Below are 27,247 nucleotides of genomic sequence, written 5' to 3' on the forward strand. Positions count from 1 at the left end.
TTTTTTATTCTTTTTTTTTATGCTCACTGTCTTGTGCATTTTTTTTCAGGTTGCAGTAATTTGTGACCAGTAAATTACTTGTACTATTTATAATAATAATAATAATAATCATAATAATAATAACAATAATGACAGTAATTTAATAATAAAGTAAAGGGACAATTACAGTATAATTTTCATTATAAATGGACACCCTAGCACCATAGCAGTGAAAGTGTGTGTGTGTGTGTGTGTATGTGCGCACAGCTCCATCTGTGTGTGCTGAGACAGCACTGAGGTAGAGACGCTCAGTGTGTGGACTGACAGCTCGTTCCACCGAGACACAATATGAGTCAGCATGAACTCTCACTGTCCTGACAGTGTGTGTGTGTGTGAGTGAGTTGAGACAGATGAATCAGTGAAGTGGGGAGGTTTGAAGGATGAAAACAAGAGCGTGGAATAAGAAAAAGAAAGTAGGACTGAAAAAAATATATATAAAAGAGAGAGAGAGAGAGAGAACTTTATTAGTCCCCAAGGAGAAATTTGGTGTCACAACAGCAACAACACAAGAGCATCAAGGAGCCTTAACAATTCACAAATGCACAATAAACTCACACTATACCATAAAAAAAGAAAGAATAAAAATATACTGATAAATAAATCTCTAGGTTATTTGCAGAGTAAACTTTATGAACAGATTAACTGTACCAAAATATATTACAGGTTGTCAGGTTTAAAACTGTATGTTAGACATGTGTGGTTAGATGTTGTCGTAGTGTGTGTGTCACGTCCGGGCACCCCTGCCCTGTGCGGGGATCGAACCCGGACCTCCACGGAGACAGATCCAGTCACGGGATTCAAAAAAAAACTGCTTTATTCGAATAGACAGACAGACAGACATGGGGAAGGCTAACCTAATCACATAGACTTAGCATAGCACAAACTAAACTGAAACAAACGAAACCTTGGCCATAACTCTAACTGAAACATAGCACATGAAACACAGAACATTAAACAATGACTGACAGACAGGTATGCAAGGATCCCTATTTATAGGGCTACACATTATGGTTAATTGGGAACAGGTGACACGACAGGGTAGGAGAACAATGGGAAAGGCGTGACACAAAATACACACAAAGAAGCAGGTTTCCAAGATTCACCTTCCAGCGCCCTCTCCGGGCGCGGCAGGGAACTGTCCAGCTTTTCCTGACGGTGTGCATGTAAAATCATAAATAAATTGGCAGTGTGTGTAAGAATGTGCAGTGAAACTATATATGGTTTTCTTGTGCAATATGCAGTGTAGTAGTTGGGTATGCAAAATCTATAGACATGTCCATCATCTCCAATGTCCACAGCTCCCCAAGCTCGTTGTTGTAGAGTCAGATTTCATTGAGCAGGAATGATTTTTTTTTTTTTATCCTTCCCTGTAACAGTGAAGCTCCTTTAGTCTACTATTGAAGCAGCTCAGCTGTTAGGCCAGTTTGGCATGATGGAAGTGTTTACTATTGTCCATGATCCTCTCAATTTATCCACCATCTGCCTTCCAACCACCACCTCTAGGGTGAGCAGTTTGCAGCCTAGAACAGAGCCAGCTTTCCTGATTAGCTTATTCAGCTTCTTGGCTCTGATGCTACTCCCCCAACTGATTACAGCAAAGAATCTTGTACTTGCAACCACAGACTGGTAGATGCTCTCCAGCAATTTGGTACATACACAGAAGGATCTGAGTTTCCTCAGGAAGTAGAGTCTGTGCATACCCATCTTGTAGACTGAGTCACCGTTTGTCGTCCAATCTGGTGAGTTTAATAGGGGTGGAACAGCTGCTGGGACTGAGCTGAATCTATTGAAAAACAAATTCAGCTCATTAGCCCTGACCAGGCTTGTTGATGGCCCATCTTGAAACCAGTGATCTGCCTCATATAAGACCACAAATCTCCTGCGTTTCCTTTTCCTGAAGCTCCATCAAAGTAGTCTTTCTTTTTCATTAGCCTTAATCTTAATTCCCTTTGCACACACCTACATTTACATTTCTGGCATTTGGCAGACACCCTTATAGAGCAACTTACATTTTATCTCATTTGATACAACTGAGCATTTGAGGTTTAAGAACCTTGCACAGGGGCCTAGCAGTGGCTGCTTGGTGGACCGAACGCACAACCTTCCAATCAGTAGTCCAACACCTTAGCCACTAAGCTACCACATCCCCTACCACACCTCAGCTTTCCTGATTATTCAATAACTCCTTCCAGTCAAGTCCGGTGATCCAGGGCTTGTTACTAGAGAAACATTGTGCAGTGCTGACTGGTAGAGTCTTATTAACACCAAAGAAGAAAGAAAAAGCCTTTATTTTTGTCACATATACATTACAGCACAGTGAAATTCTTTCTTCACATGTCCCAACTTTGGAAGTTGGGGTCAGAATACAGTGTCAGCCATGATGCAGCACCGCTGGAGAAGAGAGAGTTAAGGACCTTGTTCAGGGGTACACCAGTGGCAGCTTGTCAGTGCTGGGGCTTGAACCCTAATCTTCCAATCAACAACCACTTGAGCTACCACGGCCCACTGAAGGTAATCTGCCATGAACCCTAGCATAGTCGTTCCAGCTCATGTACTCTTGCAGTGCCTCAATAACTTCCTGTGTCTCACCATTGTTGTTGCCTCTGAACGACAGGAACATATTCGGTTGTTAACAGGATCAGATTGTGGTCTGAGCTACCACTGGTAGGAAGGGCGCTAGCACTGTATCTATTCCTTACATTTGCAAACAAAAGGTCCAGTGTTGTATTTTCTCTGCTAGCAGTATCAACAAATTGGTAGGAGGTGGGTAGAACTGAGGAGAATTGTCAGAATACAAGTGACAGATACAGAAAGAAGAAAGAAAGAAAGTAGTGTGAAGGAGAGAAATGGTAAAAGCGGGTGAGATACAAATGCTACAGAGGAAGAGAGAGAACGAAAGACAGACACATGGTGCAAGGTGCTCATTCAGTCAATTTGTATTTATTACATGATGTTTTATTTATTGATCAATAACACATTTGTCTCACTCTGTGTTTGGACAGGAATTCTGACTCAGAGATGCAGCATCTCTCCGTTCAGGAGACACCGATCGGAACCAAAGTGTGCAAGTGAGCTGAGAAGAAGGAAAGCAGGGAAGAGACTGGCAAAGCAGACATCATTTCCATCTCCACCTTCATCTCCACACCTGGTGCTCTGATCTACTTTAGCCATTTAATGAACAAAACAGCAATAATCTCTCAACACAAATCTGCTGGACCAAACAGCAAAAAAGCAGCATGTCACAGCATCGTCCCTGACTCACCCTTGACGTTCTAGTGTCTCATGCCATGCTGATTAAAGTGGACACAGAAGGACAATCCAATAACAAATAAAGGCAAAACAGCAAAATCTAACACTTCCTCTTCCCTAATCTACTTTACAAGTGGCGTCATGGTGACCCATGTCGAGACGATCGTATCAGAGGACAGACAAGAAAGAAACTGGGACAGTTGCCTCTAAAAAAGAGAGATATAGTGACTCAAAAAAGAAACAGCAGCAAAAAACAACAGTTGTTTCATGTATTATGTCCATCAGGTAATTAAAGTAGACATGGATGAATAGCAGAACCTAACACAACGGACAACCAATGACATATCCGTCTTCATCCATGATGATCCCATATTGAATAAACAAGACCAATCAGGTCTTCTGAGAAACAAAGACCAACAGCATTTAATATTGCTACTGCTAATAATAATAATTTTAACAATAATGATGATGATAAAACAGATGCAAGTTAAAGCATGACTTGTCCCTAATCATCTTTTATTCCCCATGATCTCACAATTTTGGTAAAAAGAAGGGGAAAAAAAAACAAATAACAATAAAAAATTACCAAAAAAGATAAAAACAAAATATCAACCCACTTCACAGCTGTTAACTCCGAGATTGTCCCCATGGTGATCAAATTACAGGCACAAAATGAAACAACAGAAAATTAGCAGCATGACTCGTCCCTAGTCTACTTTATTATCTCTGTGATGTCCCCATTAACACGGATGAGGACGAAAAACAAATGCTCCTTCAGCACAAATCAACCAAAAACGACATGTAATGAGACAAATGCCTGCCCAATAGCGGTTCGTCATTCCTAACCTCGGGATTTATTGCCTCCATGATGCGCACGTGGTAATAAAGTCGGCAAATTTGGACAAATGAACCAATGAAGAAATGGCAACAAAACCAACACTTTACTTTCTCATATTGTCTTTGTCTTTGCTTCCGTCCTCATTGTGATTAAAGTGCACAGGAACAGACAAACAGGCGAGATAAAAGAGAAAACTTGCTCACAAAGCAGACTTGTCCTACCTCCTCCCTGGGCAATGCCCCTGTACTGATCAGAGTGGACGTGGATGGACAAACAAGCAAACAAGAAAATCGCAAAAAAACACTACCATCCCTGACTCCTCCATTATGTCTTAGTGCTGTGATTAAAGTGGACGAGGACAAGGGACAACATGCGTTTGTGGACAACGTCCTGGCGCTGGGTGGCACTGGTGCTGTTGGCCTGGGCGATGCTGCTTTTCTTTATGGGCGGTCACCTGGTCCGTGAGAGCCAACACACACACGAAACGACACACACACGCAGAGAGCTCGCCAACATCCTCACCAAACTGGAGCGTCTCAAACAGCAGAACCACGAGCTGCGGCGTATGGCACAGGCCCTAAGGTAAGTAAGTGTGTGTGTGTGTGAGTTGCAATTTCTCTAGGTTTTGGCCATCCATTCACACTGAGAACAGAGATATACAAAAACAGTGATGTATTTTTAGTCATGTGACACAGTCATGTGACCCATTCAACTCAAAACAAACAAGATGAAGGACAGTGTTGTTGTGTTTCTACCAAATTTAGGCATATGCAGTATAGTGACGTAAGCATTTCAGACGTTTTAGCATGGACAAGCAATTTTTGGGAAAAAGCCAGTGTAGACAGAACAATTGAGGGTTTTTTTTTTTCTGTCCAGATTAATGTGGAAGTAGCCTTTGTGTGTGTGTGTGTGTGTGTGTATGTGTGTGTATGGGGAGGGTTTATTTAGAGTTGGGTTGCTCTGTTACATCGTGGACTCTTATGCTGATTTTGTTCTTTCTTAAGTTATTTACATACAAGCTTTTGTAATTACCAAAAATAAATCCATAATTTATTTATATTGATTTAAAAACCTGAACTTTTAGCTGAAAACAAAGTTCCACTAAAATCCTTATCTTCAGAAAGTAATAAAACACAGTGGAGCATTTTTTTTATTTCCCAGTAACAGCGTGTCCCAAAACAATTTACTGTTGCTAACAATTTTTATTTACAGAATGAATTGTATATTTTATTGGTTTCTACGTTTAATATTGTGGAACATTTACAAAACTAGTTATTTCCTGTTAAAACCTACCTAATTCCATTCCAAACTAAATATACAGCATGTCGTATTACCAATAATCTACTGGACACAGTCTCTGCGTTCTGTATTTGCTCTGCTGGAAGACTTGATGCTATAGCTTTACCTCTGACTTTTACAAAGCCTTGACACTGGAGACTCCTTCCTCCTAGAAAACCTCACCGTATATGTTTATAATCTGTTTTTAAAAAGTTCTAGAGTAAGTTGTCACTATAGAAATGATGCTGTTAATATAACCATATTGTTAGAACTGCTGTTCTAGAAAATTCATCAACACCATCTGACCAAGCAGAATTGAGAATTCAGGAGAAACACAGTTCTCCATTTACATTTCTGGTATTTGGCAGATGCCCTTATCCAGAGCACCTTACAATTTATCTCAACTGAGCAATTAAGGGTCTTGATCAGGGGCAGCTTGGTAGATTTGGGATTCAAACTCACAACCTTCTGATCAGTAGTCCAACACCTTAACCAATAAGCTACCACATCCCATTCTAGGTAAACCTAATGAATGAATGCAACCTTCAAGGCAGGATACACCCTGGACGGAGTGCCAACCTATCTCAAGGCACACACACACTCATTCACTCACGCAATCACACACTACGGGCAATTTAGAGACTCCAATCAGCCTAGTAGCATGTCTTTGGACTGTGGGAGGAAACCGAAGCACCCGGAGGAAACCCACCAAGCACGGGGAGAACATGCAAACTCCACACACACAGTGAGCAGGAACGAGACTCAAACCCAGGACACTGGAGGTGTGAGGCGAACGTGCTAACCACGTGCTAACCATGAATGCAACCTATATGCATATATTCCGATTTCATATCATTTTGGCAATCCCAGCCTTTAACCGTCATGATGCTTTTGATGTGGATTGATTTGTGTGAATACTTTTATACGTTTGGGTTTCAAGCTTCAGTTTTCAGGGGTATAAGCGTAAAATTCAAGTATTTAATTTATTTATTATTGCACCATTTTAAGGTGTGGCATCAGTTGTGTGACTCCAAAGTGCTGATAATACATATCCATAAATGAAGACAAATAGGACTAGTCGTACAGTTAAGAAGTAATGCTGGATGATGTACAGTACAGTAGTGTAGATGGCGTATAAGTGACTATAAGCCAGCACCGTGAACGAGTGATAAACCTCTGCTCTGTATGTCTCCTGCTGCATTGTGCAGTATAATGCCTAGTGTGCCGCATGCCAAAGCTGGCTTTCTTATGACACACGCTCTCCTGTTTTTCCTGCACGGCATCAGCGAGAGTGCACAGGTGCATGAGATAAACACTGCAGTTTCTCAGTGTGAGGTGATTGGCGTTCATGATCATCTTGTCACGGTAGGGTTTTTTTTCTCTGCTTTACATCAAACCGTACACCTCACTTCACCTGACTTCACACTCAGATCACCTTTTCTGTAATTTGGCTGCAGATTTTATGCTTTTGAAATGGCTGTTATCCTGCTGCTATCATTTTTTATTGATTTAGACCTAAATTCTGGCAAATGTTTAGCCTGGTTTGACTTATGCAACCAACTTTACTAAAACATTCAGAACTGAGGGCCAGTGTTTACAATGAGCATTTTTCTCTTTATGGCTAAAGCTTTTTTCTGTTTTTGTCCTTTGGCCTAATTTGTTTCGGTTATGACTTTAAGCCTGTTTCTGACTCTGAGTCTATTGATTTGCATTCATTATTAAAAGGATTACAACTATATCCACCACTGACCTAGTCTGATGCACTTATAAAGTGAATGATGTCTGTAATGATTGCTTGGTAACAACTGACTTACAAACAGCTAAGAAGGAGTTTAAGATTAGATGTTAGGTCTAAGTGTGTGGTGAGCATGGCAGTAGCTATATAGATAATGTTCCATTGGCTTAAACATGTATCGACCAGTATGGTTACCTATACCTCACACAATAAACCAATTGAAACATCTAGGCTTTGGGTTTTGAAGCTAAGCTCTAAATCTGTGCTGAGAACAAGACATTTTTGTCCTCCAACTGCCCTTATGTAGTTAAACAGAGCATGCACACACACACACACACACACCCCACTGAGGAGCTTGAGTGTACATCTCCCCTATCAGAGTGTTACGAGGCATAATGGAAGCTGTTAGCCAGCTGTCCGTCATCTTTAAGCCGTCGACTTTCTTCCCTCCCTCTCTCTCTCTCTCTCTCTCTCTCTCACACACACACACACACCCACACACATACACACTGCAGAACAGTGCTGATAGGGTGAAAGGTCTAAAGTTACTGTAGTACATTATACTGTATATTACAGTGTACTTTATGATATTATGTTGTATATAGTGATCGGTTTGCCTGTCTGTGTCTCTCTCTTTCTCTCTCTCTTTCTCTCTCTCTCTCTGTCTTTCTGGCTCCATCTCAAGTGAAGAATTATGCATGAGGCAATAGCCTTAGACAAACAACTGGTACGCTGTGATCCTAGTATAGTGAAGGGCTCCCTTCTGTTCTACTATAAAGTATGCAAGTATACAATCTATTTCACTTTATCTACAATTACACACAGTTGGATCATTTATTCCAGCGTCTTGCCAAATGCTTCTTGGGTCTGTCTTATTATTATTTTTTCTTCTTTCCATCTGTTCATTAGGCAAAACTACTCAGCCAGGCAAAAAAAATAAATGTTTAGTGTCTGTTCAGCTTTTTTAATCTGGTAGACTATTCTATTTTAGAAGCATCTATAAAGCAAAGTGGTGCCTTATTTGTGCCAGTGCCATCCTCCTTAGTAATACATATGTCCAATAGAAGGTGTAATGCGATGCCACTGTCTGTGTCTGTTGTCTGGTTAGTGCTCCAAATGTCTGTATCTGTTTTCAGTTCCCAGTGCCAAACTGGAATACACTGAGGGGGAAAAAACAGACGTAGAAATCTCAGGATCTGTGAATCTGGCACTATATAAGTCTAGATCTCAAGTAGAGATCTGTCCGTGACTGTTTGTAGTACTGAACTAAATTGAATGGCTTCTCTTTTCTATGAATTAAATCTAGTGCCCTAAATTGAAGCATTAAAAATAAGACTAAAAGTCCATTCATAACACTGGTGAATCTCTGTGCTGTTTCTTGTGTCCAGCCAGAATGGCTACTCTTCATTACCAGATATGAACACAGTCTTTACATGTAGAGGAAAACATATTCTGCATGACCAGTTGACAGAAGTTCCACGTATATCCTAAATGTCCTAGAGAACAAGTGTAAGGAACATGCACAGACTTTTTTTCCTTCATCTTTTGGGATTCTAGTCCCTATGCATACTGTTTAATCTTAACCAGATAGGGTACCTGTTTAGAACACTTTATCTGTTCACTCCCAAAGAATAATCACACCCCCATTACACCTTTAACTGGCAGCCTCTATCTATCATGTTTGAAACAAAAGCTAATGTGTAAACTTCATAATTTCTCGCTTAATTTCCACAACAGTCATTATCAGATTGTTTACGGTGCTGTCGAGATGCCACTGTTAATCATTATGGGACCTGACGCCCCCACACTCTTCTAATAATGAGGATCACTGGACTTTTCTAAATTGTGATTAACTCTTTTTTTTTTTTTTTTTACTAGAAGCCAAAATTTGCATGTGTTTTGCTTTGCAGATTTGTTCAGCATTGAATTTCTTTTTTTCTGAACCATGTCAGACTCCTACTGGTGGTTAATGGCTCCTTTGAAAGTAGACACTCAAGAATTTGTAGTTCTTCATAAGTATTTCTGTTTTTCCTAGCCTACTAGGGGCAATATATACATGGGGAAAAAAGTCTACATAAGTTTTATGCCTTTTGGCAGTTACCCTTATTCTAAGCAACTTTTGCTCAAGGACCCAGTAGTGGCAGTCTGGTGTATGTGAGATTTAAACTCCCAACCTTCTGATCAGTAACTACCATTACATTACATTACATTTGCATTACATAGTAGACACCCTTATCCAGAGCAACCTACAATTTTATCATATTTTATACAGCTGAGCAATTGAGGTATATGGGCCCAGCAGTGTCAGCTTGGTGGATCTGAGGTTCAAACTCACAACCTTATGATCTATATTCCAATGTCTTAACCCCTACACGACCACATCCCCAAAAACTGCCGAACCGTAATCTATGACTCACTAGAGTCCCTGGACCCCAATTCGACAAACTTTGGCATATACAGATAACAAAAGATAGATAGAAGCCTTTACTATCGCCACACAAACATTACAGCACAGTGGAATTCCCCCTTTCTTCAGTAAATGATATGTCAAATACACTGACCAGGCATAACATTATGACCACCTGCCTAATATTGTGTTGGTCCCCCTTTTGCTGCCAAAACAGCAGTGACATTCTGACAGCTTTCTATCAGAACCAGCATTAACTTCTTCAGCAATCTGAGCATCAGTAGCTCGTCTGTTGGATCGGATCACCTGGACCAGCCTTCACTCCCCACGTACATCAATGAGCCTTAGCCACCCAATACCCTGTCACCGGTTCACCACTGTTCCTTCCTTGGACCACTTTTGATAGATACTGACCACTGCAGACCGGGAACACCCCACAAGAGCTGCAGTATTGGAAATGCTCTGGTCCAGTGGTCTAGCTATCACAATTTGGTCCTTCATCAAAAACTTGCTGCCTAATATATCCCACCCACTAACAGGTGCCATGATGAGGAGTGTTATTCACTTCACCTGTCCGCCTGATGTTATGCCAGATCGGTGTAAGTGATATCAAACCCATTTCTGCTGTCTAAGATGCCCCAAGTGCTTGTTTATAAGTATAAGGTTTGTAAGGATATCCCAACAGAGGGAAAAACACTGGTCTCTCACTGAAAGTGTTGTGACCTATTTTATATAAGGTTTGTAGCAATAAAATAATTCGTTTATACTGACTGAAAATGGTCCGATAAGTCAGTTTATTGGAACATCAGAGTACTGATAAAAAATTTTCAAAATACAAATAGCTTCTTGGATATATGTCGCAAATAAATGAAAGCGAAGAGTCTCATGAAAAATTGGTAATGTGAAAGCTGTGAAGCAAACTAGGAAGTTCACCGCAGAAACTGAACCCGAGAAATCTGTAGAGTTACCAGTAGAGTTCTTATTTCTGAGCGCTGGAACTGTGACACGATTCCTGTGAATATGGATGAAACATACATCTCAGGTCTGCGTTTGTTCAGGAAGTAATGCAACCTGTACGTATGTTGTAGTCGTTGATGATGTTGTTAGTTTCCACATCACGTGTGATCATGAGTGGCAGGGGAATGCTGTGGGACACAGAAGGGATGAGATGCATTACTGTGTATAATAGCAGCAAAATAAGACAAAAGCAATACAATGGACAATGTGGTGGTTTGTGTTGTCAGGTTGTTAGAGGATGATTGCAGAGGAATTGGAATTTTTTTTAGCCACTTTTAATCTGTGTGGCAAGATTTCTAAATTAGCAGTAGGGGATGAGATGGCAGGAGGTTGAAATGGAGGGCGTTCCCAATTTGCATATTCAAATTTGATCCTTTGTTATTTATGAGAGTGAAAGTATAGAGGTGTTTCTGGATCATTTAGAAGTTTCTTAGGCATTAAAAACACATTCTTTTAAATGTTTCAAATCCGTACACTCGATTTATACTGTCGACTAACCATATTCATACAGAGGCATTTTAAATATTTACCACTACGATGAGAGAGGCTGTAAGTCACTGAGTGTAGTGAGGGCCCTAAGGCACTTCAGATGACTGAAAGGGGGAAAGATCATAGTGTGTTCAGCGTTCAGTGCAAAGACCTTGGCTGGAGTGTGGAAGTGTGGAAGTGTGTGAGACCTGCGGATTGAGCGTGTGTTTAAATGCAGAAGACGGGACAGAGTGATGGATGAAGAGTGAAGAGATTGAGGAGATGTCAAGGGAGAGGAAAGAGGGTGTAGGGAATGGGGGGGAGGGGGGCAAGAAGAGATGGATGAGACAAGCCACAAGGGAATGACATGGAGAGAGAGCAGCTCTGATCATAACCACATCTTATACTGACCTCTGACGGAGAGAGAGAGAGAGAGAGAGAGAGAGAACACAACAGATTACGCTACATGATATATAAGGTGGTTCGAGCACAAATAATAAATGTGTGAAACAAACTTATTTATGGATCATGTGCCTACGACCTGCCCCCTCATACAATCCATACAAAATGTACCCTAATTTATGCAGATGTTTTCTTGGTGAGCCCAAAAAGTATTCAGATCCAAGGAAAAAAGACACTAGAGAGGTGAAACATACAGTTCACACATTTTACACTAATCCCCATAGTCTGTCTCAGCTCCCCACATGTGTAACTGTGATTTTCAGTGTTGTACCTACATACTGCTCTACGACTTCTTACTGCGCTGAAGATTTTCACTTTTGATTATTTACCTGAAAGTAAAGCATTTTTCAGGTTGTTAAAATGTTATGCCTGACTTTTTACACACACTCCAAGCACATGTGAGTTTGAACGTACCGCTTAGCCAAAGATGGAAATTAATGTAAGGAACTCTTAATGAAAAATTATTATTATTATTATTATTATTAAAATCAGAACTGGTCATATGCACCTGATGAAAAATGGAGCATATCCATAAAAAGAAAAGGACAGACAGCTATCATAGTTCAGTTTATATATTTTAGATAGATAGATAGATAGATAGATAGATAGATAGATAGATAGATAGATAGATAGATAGATAGATAGTTGAATGGACAGACTGATGGATGGATGGATGGATGGATGGATGGATGGATGGATGGATGGATAGATAGATAGATAGATAGATAGATAGATAGATAGATAGATAGATAGATAGATAGATAGATAGATAGATAGATAGATAGATAGATGTAACTGCAATCTACTGTTCAGCAGAAATGTGAACACTTTTCTGAATGTTTAGTAAACAGAATAACAGGATTGTCTTCCATGAGAAGCCGGGTGACACATGCTCCTTTAAATTTGTCCAGCATAAGAACTTTTGGAAGACAGCTGTCCTCATGCTGCCATCAAATATGGACAGATTTTATCTTAGGGGCAGAAGTGCTATGTAAAAGTGCCTACCTAGGCAGCCTTCTCCAGGAAGGGACAGTCCATCTTAACATCTTAACTGTGTTTTGATGAAATGAAGCCTTAAACGAGGTCAGGCTGTGGCTCAAACTCATTCCCTCTGTCCGGGCATTTAGCTGCATCAGCTCTTTCCCTCCCTCTCTCTCTCTCTCTCTCTCTCTCACACACACACTGTGGCCTGGGCATTCCTAAGCACTCTACTCCGATGTAATAACGTGGTCATACAGCCCTGCTTTATTCCCACAATCCTAAGGCACTTTTGCATTTCCATTTATATGTGTGTTAAAGAGAAGAGCCATGCGCTCACTTTGAAGTGCTCCGTGTGTGTGTTGTGTGTGTGTGTGTTGTGTGCTCGGTAGTGTTATCAGATCATACAGTCCACATACATATGTATAAGCAGCAGGTTCTTCATGTTAGCTGACTGGATTTTAACATGAACTCTCTAGAAGTTCTAGCATAAGTACGTGTGTGTGTGTGTGTGTGTGTGTGTGTGTGTGTAAATACTGCATGTCTTTCCTTTGAACAAATTCATATCAGGGCTAAAAAAAGATCAGTCTCATAAATACTTTATGTAGCTGTAGTCTTTATCCTCTGCCGATGTCTTTAATGTCACATATCAGGATGTTCATTTGTATTCCACGTCACATGTCCACTTGTAGCCTTTTAATGCAGCACTGTCGAATATCATGGATCTGATTGATCGGAAGGTGGTGAGTGATTTTCTATAACCGCAGCTCTGACAGTCGTGCCGGGTTCAAGACAAATCACCAGTTTATATTAAAGCACCTGTTCGAATATGTTCTAGTTTCTATAGTAACAACTCATTCACAGGAACTTGCAGTGAGGACATTTGATCTAAGTGTAAAAGACTCTCAGGACAGTTCCACTCCACGCCAACAGAGGTCCACGTTCTTTGGACTTCTAGTGTGTATCACACAGGACACTTCCTGGTTGTTTCCTATAGAAATTGCTCATGGGCATTCACCAATTGCAAATTCTTTCCACATTGGAAATTCAAGCAAAGTTGAATTTACTTTATTCAGACGTACACCGATCAGGCATAACATTATGGCCTAAAACTGTGTTGGTTTCCCTTTTGCTGCCAAAACAGCCCTGACCCGTCATGCACTGTGTATTCTAACCCCTTTCTATCAGAACCAGCATTAACTCCTTCAGCAATTTGAGCAACACTACCTCGCCTGTTGAATCGGATCACACGGGCCAGCCTTCTCTCCCCACGTGCATCAATGAGCCTTGACCGTCCATGACCCTGTCACCGGTTCACCACTGTTCCTTCCTTGGACCACTTTTGATAGATACTGACCACTGCAGACCAGGAACACCCCACAAGAGCTGCAGTTTTGGAGATGCTCTGATCCAGTCGTCTAGCCATCACAATTTGGCCCTTGTCAAACTCTCATTTTTCCTGCTTTAACTCATCAGCTTTGAGGACAAAATGTTCACTTGCTGCCTAATATATCCCACCCACTAACAGGTGCCATGATGAGGAGATCATCAGTGTTATTCACTTCACCTCTCACTGCTCATTATGTTATGGCTGATCGGTGTATAAATTAGTTCCTCATGATTGAATTGAGTAACATCAACACGATTTTTTTTTTTACGTCCAACATGATTTCAGCTTATTTAATTTAAAAGCACTGAATGAAATCATGGACTGAATTCACACCTGAGCTGAGACTCAGACCCACGTTGCTGGTGTTTTGCAGCAGACATATTCACACTGCACTATTCTACCATGCATGTTTCAAGCACCTAAATGCAATACAAGGCAGGGTACACCCATGACAGGATAACAGTCCATCGTAAGGCACAATCACACACATATACTACGGACAACTCAGAGGTGGCAATCAGCCTACAACACTTGTTTTTAGACTGGGGAAGAAAACTAGAGTACCCAGTGGAAACCTCTGAGGCACTGGGAGAACATGCAAAATCCATATACAAATGGCAGGGGCAGGAATTAATCCACCAACCTTGGAGGTATGAGGCAGATGTGCAATACTATACATGGTTTATTTTAATAGTACAGAAATTGATCACACTCACTAAATGTAGTAATTATAAAAGTTTACCATAAGCAATAAAATCATATTTTGCCGAGAGAATATTTTTGCGTAATAAATAAATTCTTAAATCTGACTAACCACAAGGCACGCTACATTGTACCTTACATTCTTACTTTGCCTTTGACTTTAACTCGTGGATATCTCTTTAATTGTGCTTTGATTTTGGATTCATTTTCAATCATTGATCAGATTCCACTCATGGATTGTAGACTGCATGTTTTTTAAAAAAGATTTTTTTTTTTTTTTACAAATGGCTCCTTACACCTCTTCCCTTGTTACACTACGGCTAATAAAAACTAATTAAAAGCATGTCATTTAACCAATAATAATTTATTACTGATACAATAAAGCCTTCTTTAAAGGAGATACTAAAATTTATGGAAGGAATCTCCAGTGTCAACGGTTTATAACAGTAAATAAATCCCCAGCCACAGGAGAGTCTTTACAACATTGCGAGCGTTTTATTGTCTTATTAACTTATTAAGAGAGAGAATAAATTTGAGGCTGGTGAGGGATTCAGTATGTATAGCTGCTGTAAGTTATACTAGGAACTATCTTGTCTCTTGTAATGGTTGGTAAATTGCTGTGGAATAAGAGACATAAAGCATTTGGGATATGGTAGCGTTTATTTATTACTAATTATTTTCGGACTGCGTGCCTCCTCTTGTTTAATTCCTTGCTTAGTTAATGATGAGTTTAATGTTTTCCACACAGTGTTCGATTGCTGGGTGATAGAAACACTAATTTATTATCAGGAAGTAGAATCACTTTGTGATATGAAACAGATATTTTTCTATGGGAAAAATGTCCATAAAATTTTAAATAAAAATTTTAAATTTTTATATTCCTGTAAATCTGCCCATTTAATCAAAATAAAGTTTCAAAACTTTTGTTTTCACATTTTGTCAATTTATTTTTATTTTATTTTTTTATTCTGCATTTTTAACATGAAATGAAAATTTAAAGCTGTGCTTTTAGCCTTTTTTTTTTTTTTTCAAACAGATTTGCACAAAAATTTCGTTCTTTTACCACTTCTTGTTCTGGTTGATGCTTAACGTGCAAAGGACATTATATATGTTTGCCATGTGTGTAAATGCAAGCTGCCTGCTCACTGTATTAGCAGTAGAGTTATATAAAATATGATCCTCTATATGAGCATTGTGCTGAACCTCACTGCATGTTCCTATATCTGTGGCCCAAGTTCATTTATCCAACTAGTAAAAATAATTTCTATTGATTCCCAAAATACGTCTTTGGTTGTTGTTTAGCAAGCTGCAGGGTTCAGGATGATGATTAGCACACATTACGTTTAACAGCATGGAGCTGTGTCAAGCCAGCATGAAATATATGAAGCAGTTGGATCATGACGCAAACATATCAAGTGAAATATATATATATATTTTGCAAAAGTCAATACTTAGCAGGGCTTTTTATCTTTCTCAGGCTGTTAAATGAGGAGAAACAAATACTGTTGTTCTGTTATATCAGCAACTGTACTAGAAACAAAGCGCTGACACATAATCTGCTGATGTGTTCACTGATGTGTTACTGTGTGTGTGTGTGTTTATGATACTGTTGACGGACACCCAGTAGTGCAGTGGACACTCGGTAGTTTGTGTTTTTAGAAGATGTTTCAGACTTTTGAAGCTTGCTTTCTCCAGTGGAGCTGAAGGGTGGAAGGGTTGAGTAATTGGTGTTAGCAGGATGTTGGGACTGTGTGTGTGAGAGTGTGAGAGAGTGTGTTCCTGTGCATTAAGGCAGTTTGAGAGAGAATGAATTAACAGGCTTGGTTAATGGTTTATTCCCTACTTGAGCCTGAAAAGACTCCTGAACACTCATTAGTGCCTGTTTTTGCTCTCTCTCTCTCTCTCTCTCTCTCTCTCACTGTGAGTGAGTGTGTGTGTGTGTAAAAGCAGAAACATTCAGAGTGTAATTACTGATTAACGGCTCAAACAGACATTTACTAAATGCACTGCAGCAGATATTACTGTCTCTCCTTCTCTCTGTCCCTTTCCTATCTGTTCTTTCGGGTCTCTCTTTTATTTCCCCCTCTTTCAGGACCACATGTACACATCTAAACCCTTGCAGCACAAAAAGCAACTTGATGCAGACAAAATATATGCACTCACAAAGGTTTTAAGGTTTAAGCTTTAATACTATAGCTGTCTGTCTTATTAAGGTTTAAGTTATCAAGGGAGTAGCTCCTGGAGCTCAAACATGGAAGGAGGTTTAGTTTTTCTAAATAAAACTCGGCAGTGTATATCGCACGAGATGAAGGAGAAGCAGTGTGTGTTCTTTACCACGGATCGCATGCGCTCTACTGTCTGCATTCCCATTGGTAGTCACTGCACCGAGTCGCTCCATATTTGCATAAAGTTTGCATAAATTTTATCCTTTTGTCAACCATGCTGTATCACTGAATGCCCATATTTGTTTGCTGTCACTCATGTCACAGGTAGTCAGCAGCTCTCTTTGAAACCGAAGGATCTCTGCTAGCTGTGACGTATGTGTGAACTCTCCTTGAGGCTTACTCTTGAAACTTGTCTCAAAAGTGTGCGTGAATTACAAATGTTAAAAGCTGGAAATAAAACTATGTTCTCAACAATTAGCAAGGAGTAGGAGTTTATCCTAGGAGTAAATCTTAAGCATGAACATGAGATTGTGTGTGTGGATGGCTTTTCTGAGCTAGTCATGCCTCTGTTAGAGAGTACTCTTAATGCTCTTAAGGCTTAAGTGGTCTAAGTGTACACTAAGGGTCTTAGTGTACAGTAGGAATAAATTGATATCGAAGAATTTATTGCCCAAAATTTAAGTCTGAATTGCAATCTCTCTCTCTCTCTCTCTCTCTCTCTCTCTCTCTCTCTCTCTCTCTCTCTCTCTCTCTCTCTCTCTCTCTCTCTCTCTCTGGTCTCTGAGATTTATTTTTTAATCTTTTTTTTTAATGCCAAGAACTGTGTTTCCTTGTCTGTCACGTGTAAATCAGAGCTGGAGATAATTACTGTATCTTTACACAATAATATTGGTTGTGTGTGTGTGTGTTTTTATCTCTATATGGGAAGTAAATATCATTGTGAACGTTTTTAGTTTCTGAGGTCAAGGTTAGGAGTAAGTATATGCTGAGCATATTATTTAGCTGTCGTAACACAAGAGTGAGCGGAAATGCCCCACAAAGATAGTTACAAACGTGTGTGTTTTTATGTGTGTGTCCTCCCTACAGGATTCCTGAAGGACAGTCCGTTAAACCCGTCTCTGCAGGTCGGGTGCGTGTTTTAGAGGAGCAGCTTAACAGAGCCAAGCAAGAGATCCGCAGCTATCAGAGAGTGTTTGGAGATGGTAAGTTGCACAACAAGAGAGACAACAATACGGCTACATCCACATTGTGACACAAATCAGGTTTCTCGTCCTCAATATGACACAGATCTGATTATTTCTGGACTATGTGGACACAAAAATCTAATATCTCTCTAATATACTCGCTTTTTTCTAACCGACTCCCTGTATAGACACAGTGTGGGTGATGGAAACCGTGTGATTTAGGAGCAGCCTGTTTACTTAAAAATGAGCAGATGATCAAACAATCAGATTAATATGTCAGGGTTCATTTCTTTATATTATGGCTTAACAAATATCTCAGTACTAGAAGGTAAAGCAGAGAGACCCAGTGGTCAGTGGTTATGATTCTGCACTAGTGATCGAAAAGGATGTGAGGTTAAATCCTAGAACTGTCAGAGACACTGTAGCACTCCTGAACGAGAGCTCGATGCTTACCCCGGATTCCACTGGAGATATATATCACTTAAAATAAAAGTATTTACCAAATGAATAAATGTAGTAAAAGTGATAGTTCCAGTGACAGCTTATGTTTCCAACACTCTATCTGCCACAAAGAGGTTTTTTTTTGGTGAATTTAGAGGACAGGACATGGCCATCTCTCTAAGGTTGGTCTATAAATATCATCTCCCATAGTCCTGAGAGAGAGAGAGAAAGGACAGGAGAGAAGAAAAGAGAAAAGAAGGGAAGGAAATACCTGATTCTTTATGTTCTAGCCCACACTGCTCAGAGAGGTGACCTGCATCACAGTCAAACAGCCTAAATGTCTGCTTGACATTGTCCTGTTTTTAGCACTGAGCATAACTCTGAAAATGAAGACCATCTCATCCAGGACATGTGATAGAAGGTGGGTAGCATTAACATTCACCTAAGATAAAGGCTGTCCCATTAGGAAGGTCGTCTATGCTTCTTATTTTGCTCAGGTTTCAGGGCAGTACTGCATGTATTCCTTTCAGTATTATCCCATAATTCTGTTCACCAGACCAAAGAGGCACGAATGTTTTGACAAACATGTCAATCCAGTGGAGGAGAATGTTAATGCTTATAGCTGAATCGCTCTTCTCATCAGTAAAAGTGTATTTTAGTTGTGTTTGTGGATTTCTGAAGGTGTTTCTGTGATTAAAATGAAGTAATTAACACTACCTCACAGCTTCTCTAGCTGGCTTATACAGCAAAATGTTATTTGTCACACGCCTTGAGATGACCCAATAAAATCTTGGCCAAATTCTATACAAGGCAATAAAAGTTCCTCTAACGATTGACCTGCGATTAAAGAAAACGACTTATATTCTGCTTATGTCATCAATCTGGGCTCTTGCACTAAATGGGCTCACATCCTTCAGAGTGAATTTAAGGTACTAAGGGTATTTTTCGGTTTTATTTCTCATAAGCGTGTTTCATTTACATTTCTCAACTGCCTCTAACGTATTTGCAGCCGCGCCGTCAGTTTCACATAATCATATGCCATCCTCCTTCTGGTGGATTTTGGAAGAGTGTCATAGCAGCAGTCACACTTTGGGATTTCGAGATTTAATGTCAATAAAAAAAAATGTTTCGACTTTCAGGAGTTTGCTGTCGGGTGCCGATGAGCACGTCAAATTATAGATTCTAAAAGCAATCTCAACACGCATGCTGAGAATTTACTCGTGATGATTTTTGTCTTCCGACATCAATATCAGGCTGAAAATAAGCGGACAGACGGCTTTGGTGTAATTTGTTAGCTAGTGAAGAGATACAGCGTGGTTCTGTTGACATCTGCACTTCATTTACAATCTACAGTATCTTTAGGAACGGTTGTAGTTTTTCGAGACAACTCCGAAGACCGCTTTTTTTCTTATCTCGGTCTATGTCTAAAGTCATTTTGTCTTGAGGTCGTCTTAAGCCGGTTTTATACCTCACGATTCCAGCAGCCTTTTACGATTATTACTTGTCACACTGTAATGAGATCATCTCAGTAAGAATTCTATAGCAGTCTGAGCAATAACAGGTTCTTAATGTTAAATCTCTACATATCTTGTGTCAGATATGGAGATCTATGAGACTGCTATGGATAGAACCACATGGAGACTATGGGGCCTGCTTTGAATTGCAGTTGCAGTTGTTGGTTTTGTGCTCTGGTCTCCATCATTGAACATTTCATGGTGTCGATTGAAGAAATTAGCGTTAAATCTGTAAAGAATTCAGAAATTACGCAGATTTATAAGTTGCTTAAAAGTTCCTGGTTACACAATCCCACTTGACTATATACAGCTGTAGAAAGGTCTGGTTCCTCTCAAGGTTTCTACCTCATGTCGTCTCAGGGAGTTTTTCCTTCTGATTGCTGCCTGTGGCTTGCACATTAAGGATAAATATGAAATTTACATTGTGAATTTTATGAATTTTTATATTTCTATAAAGCTGCTTTGAGACAATGTCCATTGTTAAAATGGCTATTCAAATAAAATTTGAATCGAATTGAATTGAATAGATAAACAGAGTTACTACCTTCAGCCACACTGGCTACACAGCGACCCAGCACAGGTTTGTAGCTGTTTAACTGGAAAGCTTAAAAGTAGTTTTCTTTACATTTCGGAATTGCCGCTACTATCATTGAAGTGAGTTTTGTGTAATCATATTGGCATTGGCAATATGATTATCCTGCTATTGGCATATTTTAGATGAGCACTCACACTCGTGCCTGTGAGCATCATATCGTCATGGTTAGGCCAAATCGGCATTTAACTACATTACCCATCAGCCACTGCACGGTTTCTTCAATCACATCTTTCATTAATTCTTCACTCCTGTTTTTTGTTACAGTTTGATTTGCACCACTATTTATTGTCAGTTCTGTTTTCCGTGTACCTCTTGTTGTGTTTTGTTTGTCGCTTTGCCTTCCATACTGTAGCCTTGCTCATTTATTCTTGCTGTTTTTTGGTTTGTTTTGTTGTTCTTTTTACACCATATACAACAATAAATCAGCCTACAAAGCATGCCTTTGTATTGGAAGAGTAAACCGGAGTACCTGGAGGAAACCCTGAAGCATACAGAGAGCATGCAAAGTCCACACACACATGGCAATGGCAGGAGTCCTCATCCCTCATCCCTGGAGATGTGAGGCAAACGTGCTAACCAGCAGGTGGATTAGCTACACAAAATTGATTTGAGGTGTGAATGTGTGTGTCATGTAACAGACTGGCATCCCATCCAGGGTGTATTCCTGCCTCACACCCTTTGATAAGACGCAATGATATGCTCTGGCTCCTCTGTGACCCTGACCAGGATAAAGTGATTACTTCACTACAGATGACATAGTCCAGCAATATCAGCATCCTACTCTGTAATATAACTTAGGATTATAGAAAATATTCAATTCCAGTGGAACTGTATGCCTGATTTGCGATGTTGGCTCTTACCACAGCACTGTCCTCAGTTAAACGAATAAAATAGTTAGTAACCTTTACTTTAATCTTTTTATAAGAGGCCAAAAAATGGAATTTCATGTCACACTCCACACTGGTGGTTAATGGTTTCACATAAAAGTAGACACTCAGGGCTTTAAGAAGTATCTTTGTTTTGTTTCTAGCCTTTCAGGGACGATAAATTCCTAGGAAACAAATGTTTTTATCTTCAAAGTATTTGTGAAATATAAACCTATTTCTGCTCTCTGAGAAGCATCTAAAATTTGAAGGTGTTTATCTTCAACCACTAAAATTCTGTGTAAGTTCAAAATGTCTCAGACTGAAAGCCAACAGTGTCTTGATTCATTTTATATCAGACTCGTGGTGATAAAATAATTCATTTATTTATGTACTGATTGAAAATGTTAGAAATTTGATTTCTTAGAGGCACCATGGTTTGGTGGTTATCATGTCTGGCTCACACCTCCAGGGTTGGGGGTTTGATTTGCATGTACTTATCGTGCCTCTGGGGTTTCCTGAGGGTACTCCAGTTTCCTCCCACAGTCCAAAGACAGGCATTGTAGGCTGATTGGCATCTCTAAATTGTCCCTATTGTGTTAATAGATGTGTGAGTGTGTGTGTGATTGTGTCCTGTGATAGACTGGTATTCTGTTCAGGGTGTAGCGTGCCTTGTACCCTGAATCTCATGGGACTGGCGCCAGGTTCCCCCATGACCCAGTAGGATAAGTGGTGAAGAGAATGGATGGATGGATGGAAGTCGATTTCTATACCGCTGGTAGAATGGAACACCAGTGTAGTGGTAAAAAGTTGACCAAGAAGACAGCAGAAGACACAACAAAAATAACAACAAAAAATACATACATACACAATATAAATATTGCAGAAATTAAAATACATACACAATCAAATATTGCAGAAGCAGCTTCCAGCCTGATTGTTACTCAGTTATTTACATGTGGCATAAATTCAACCAGTGAAGGAATCACAGTAAGTTTGAAGTGTTCCTCTAAGTTGTTCCACAATGATGAGGCATTAAATTTAAAACCCTTTTTTTCCCAGCTCGGCTCTAACACCGGGAACAAGAAGTTGAATAATGTCCTTTGAACGAAGATTGTAATGTTCATTTTTAGCAAGCAGCAGTGGAAAAGCAGATTGTCAGAAGCACAGTATGAAGGCAGAAGAGTTCTGTGCCTGCCAGGGCTCAGATAAAAGACTCCTCAATGACACTGGGGTCTTCAAAGAATGTGGTCACTGAAGTGGAGGATTATTATGAAGCACATTATGAATTCAGCTGTGTACAGACGATAACCCACAGAAACAGATTCCTAACTACACTACATTTCCAGACTAATTGATGGCATTAGGGAACATGGCGTGCAATCAAAGCAAGAACTAAGCGAATCAGGGCAAGACGTCAGACCTCAGAAGGAACAGCGTTTTAATATGGAGTGTGAAATTAATAGTAATTGCTGCTCTCTTTCTCTATCGCTCACCCCCTCCTGTAGTAGGTCCAGGTCGTGTGCAAGAGGACTACAGGAGGAAGGTGGAGAGAGGTGTGAGGGAGTTTTGGTATTTTCTGCGCAGCGAGGTGAAGAAGCTGAGCCACGTGGATCCAGCTGCGCTGCAGACGCACATCGATACGCTTCTGCATGATCTCGGACACCAACAGAGGTTTTTACACACATACATACACACACACACAGAGAAGCATGACTCATTTCCCATTACAACCTGTCATAACATTTCAACCTAACCCAATTTTTAAAACCCTACTCTTTTTGTTTTTGCCACATAATACAGCTCCAGCTCAGAGCACGCAGCCAGATATAGCATTAATACAAACATAATAGTGTGTTCTATTTAAGATTGCAGTGCAGTTTTCTGTAACATTTGTTGCTTTCTAGTAGCACTGGAACCTAGCTGACAAGAACACAGATAAAAATAGTTTTTCCTCAACACAAACTTCTCATTTTATGCAGATCAGGACATCATATTGGTAACAAATGAAATATTTTGTAATATGTGTGTCTTGTGTTGAAGATTTGAGATTCAAGATCAAGATTCTTATTTGTCACATTAACAGTTACATACTGTACATTATGTCACTTGCCATTACACGAAAACAACTCCTAGACTGTGATTATAAATAAATTACTTTTAGGAACTAAGTTAAAAAAAGAATTAATATTAATAATAAGAAGTAAATGTGGTGATAGAATGTAATTTACAATATGCTTACATGTTCCATGTAGAAGCATGTAATATTACAGTATCACAGAAACAACTTCCAAAATGGCTGTACTAGAAGTTATTTACACGTGGCATAAATTCAGTGTGTGTGTGTCATGTGAGAGACACCTGAGATAAACTCCAGGTTTCCTGTGACCCAGTAGGTTAAGCAGTAAAGAAAATGGATGGATGGATGGATGGATTGGTGGATGGACGGATGGATGGATATGGTGTCTGGATGGATGGATATGGTGTCTGGATGGATGGATATGGTGGGTGGATGGATGGATATGGTGGGTGGATGAATGAATGGGTTGGTGGGTGCATGGGTGGGTTTGGATGGATGGATGGATGGATGTATGGGTGGATGGGTGGGTTTGGATGGATTGATGGATGGATTGATGGATGTATGGGTGGATGGGTGGGTTTGGATGGATTGATGGATGGATAGATGGATGGATGGATTGAAGTTGATTTCCCTACTGCTGGTAGAGTAGAACACCAGTATAGTGGTAAAAAGAGTTAACCAAGATAAAAATTCATTCATATTAAATTTTACAGGAGTGACCTGGCCAAGTATTAGGTATTCAGCTTGCCGTGACACAAAAACCCGGTCACTCATCCTAGACTGTGCTTATAAATAAACTACTTTCAAGAATTAAGTTAGTAATTAATAAAAGAATGAATAAAAATAATAAGAAAGAAAAAGAGGCAGTAGAATGTAATTTACAATATGCTTACATTTAGTAGCATGTAATATTACAATATCACAGAAACTACTTCCAACATGGCTACGCTCGAAATTATTTACAAGTGGCATAAATTCAACCAGTGATTGAAGCATGGTAGGTTTTATGTCTTCTTGTAAGTTCTACATTTATGAGGCAATAAAGTTAAAGCCATTTTTTTACAGCTCAGCCCAAACATGCGGAACAACAGGTTGAATAATGTAGCATGTAATATGTAATACATAATATTTAGCAAGGCCAAAATAAAGAGTGAGAACGCCTATGTGCGCTACACAGGGACTTTATAGTTGGCTTTAATTTCCAGCATTTTGGTGGTCCAGAAAAATCATTATTCACAGCAGTGATGGCAGAACCAATTTCCACTGGAGGACGTTGTATATTATACCAGCGGGGAGCAGACAGGGAGGTACTAGAGGGAAATTGGCAGTTTTATTACTTATATTATTTATTCATGCTGAATATTGCTCTTTGAATTAATGCAGAACTTAAACTTAAAAGTGGCCTAATTCATAGGATTAGCAAGAGTCTGTTAGCAATCCAAAATTTGCAGGTTTAGGTTCTTCTAGGGAACGGCTCAACAGTCTGATGGTTGCCAGTGCATGACCGTTGCCATGATCACTTCCACCCACTGGATGCTATAAATACTTGTTTAAAGTGAATAGTTCAACTGTAGTTTTAGTCAAAGGCGAGGATAATGATACAATTATTGGAAAAAAATATATATAAAGCAATAAATTAATTGTTAAATAAATTACATCTATTGGGTTTCTATTGGGTCTTGGGTTTAAGTGTAAATTTTCCATTGGGATGAATAAAGTATCTATCTATCTATCTATCTATCTATCTATCTATCTATCTATCTATCTATCTATCTATCTATCTATCTAAGCGTTGTATTCATATTAATTTAATTTTTTGTTTTGTTACAAGAAGCTCAGGCTAATTAGCCATAATAAAAATCAGATTCATTCATTAAAAATGCATTTAAACTGATGTTGAAATAGAATAATGAAATAGGAAGGGAACTATTTGTGCAATTTTTGTAGCAAGTAAAGGGGATGTGGTATGTTTGGTGTGTTCGCCTTTCTCTCTCTCTCTCTCTCTCTCTCTCTCTCTCTCTCTCTCACTCTCTGTCTCTCTCGCTCTCCACATGGTGATTTATTGATTAATGGGAAATGGTGCTGTAATTGCCCCCCTATTAGAGCTGTAATCAGTGTTTCAGAGATGGCTGGGCAATCCCACAGTCCTTTGCTATCTTAGCACTGCTCACTCTGCAAACTCCAGCAGAGGAAACAGATGAGCATCACAATTTTTAATGTCATTTTCCTCATGTTCTCCAAATTTGATCAAATAAAAAATATACATATGCACAAGTAAATAGAAAATGCAGAGGAGAACATACTCTATTTCTGAAGGAATTATCAAAAGGATGCTCCAAACCTTAACAGAGGCCTGAGAAGGGAACGAATTAAACGTAAAAACACATTAGAAATGATTCTACAACACATTAGCCGTTGTATTCAGAGGAGAAATCTATTTGTGAGTACACAATATTGCTTATAAACATCATAAAAAGCATGCTGATGTATAAATTCACACAAAAGCGCCATCCCAGTGATACAGAATATTGTATTATCTGAATTATAATACAGTTGTTTTTGCACTCTAGCAGCTGCTACACTTCATTAACATAATTAACAATAATTAGCTGTGTGCATGTTAAATGACTGCATTTTATCTATTTGTTGTGTTTTGTACGACAGTCAGACCTGATCCTGTAAATATTTTACTCTGTATAAAGCCTATATTCACATATTATTGTAATTATGCTTATAAATCTTCACAATGATTCATTTTATGATCTACACGAATGCCTCATAAAGCTCTAGTATATGCTGTATGTAATTCCTTGATGATTAATAACCATATTTTAATGTAAGTAGCACTAATGCTGTATGGTGACCACACAGCCTTTATAACCAACAATGACCTGTGAGTTATTATTAACCTACTGTAATATTTATTAATCATATAAAGATATTTCTGCTTCCAAACATGATGAGGAGACACATGTATTGCTTAAGATTAGAAAATTCTTGTACTTCTTTTCTGTACATAGGTATTATTTTGTACACCTTTAAATTTTTTTTTTTTTTTTAAAGAAATAAGTGTATTTAAGCTGAAACTTATAAGGCACTATAGCACATTTTGTTTAGAGTTTACAAATGTATAAAATGAATAATTATCAACTTCATTATGATAGATTATAAGTTTAATTAATGGGCTTCATAGAACGTGAAATAGCTAAAGGATCGGGTCTGATTATTGTAACAAAACAAATGGATAAAATACAGTTGAATTCTTGTACTTACTCTTGTATTAACTTAATTACATTATCATAAATAAATAAATAAATAAATAAATAAATAAATAAATAAATAAATAAATAGCTGGCTTCAGTTTAGCATCCAGTCATCTCAGTTTGTAGGGTGGTGGTGGCTCAAGTGATCCTGGTTGTTGACCGGAAGATCTGGGTTCAAGCCCCAGAACCACCAAGCTGCCATTGTTGGGCCCTTGAGCAAGGCCCCCAACCCACTCTGCTCCAGGGGTGCTGCATCATGGCTGACCCTGCTCCAAGAATGGGATATGTGAAGAAAGAATTTCACTGTGCAGTAATATATGTGTGACAGATAACTTAACTTTACTATCCAGGCAAGTTCATCAGTGTGAAAAACAAACAAAACTATGACAGTCAACGCCAGCCTTCTCATGCTGCATGATATATCTCATACTTGAGCTATCAGTGTTCTTGAATATGACACAAGGCATGCAGTCTTGCAATTGAGGGTGAACACCCCTGTAAAATTTTTCAGTACGCAGTAATAAGCAACAGAAATAAACGTATAAAATAAACACCATCTAATTAGAAAAGTGTCAAATT

The 27,247-nt window shown here is 39.2% G+C and overlaps 1 protein-coding gene across 2 annotated transcripts in view; it reads left to right on the top strand.

Annotated features, from left to right (window-relative positions):
* fut8b (fucosyltransferase 8b (alpha (1,6) fucosyltransferase)) overlaps positions 1 to 27,247 on the top strand; it is a 118,861-nt gene that overhangs the window by 66,127 nt on the left and 25,487 nt on the right. For both annotated transcript variants that reach the window (XM_058379441.1, XM_058379440.1), the window contains exons 2-4: positions 3,042 to 4,708; positions 17,815 to 17,930; positions 22,834 to 22,999. In XM_058379441.1, coding sequence (XP_058235424.1) covers positions 4,497 to 4,708; positions 17,815 to 17,930; positions 22,834 to 22,999 — 494 coding nt within the window. In that variant the 5' untranslated portion in view covers positions 3,042 to 4,496. The remainder of the gene's footprint in view (positions 1 to 3,041; positions 4,709 to 17,814; positions 17,931 to 22,833; positions 23,000 to 27,247) is intronic.

The sequence above is a fragment of the Hemibagrus wyckioides genome, linkage group LG25 (assembly GCF_019097595.1).
Source record: "Hemibagrus wyckioides isolate EC202008001 linkage group LG25, SWU_Hwy_1.0, whole genome shotgun sequence".
Lineage (NCBI taxonomy): Eukaryota > Metazoa > Chordata > Actinopteri > Siluriformes > Bagridae > Hemibagrus > Hemibagrus wyckioides.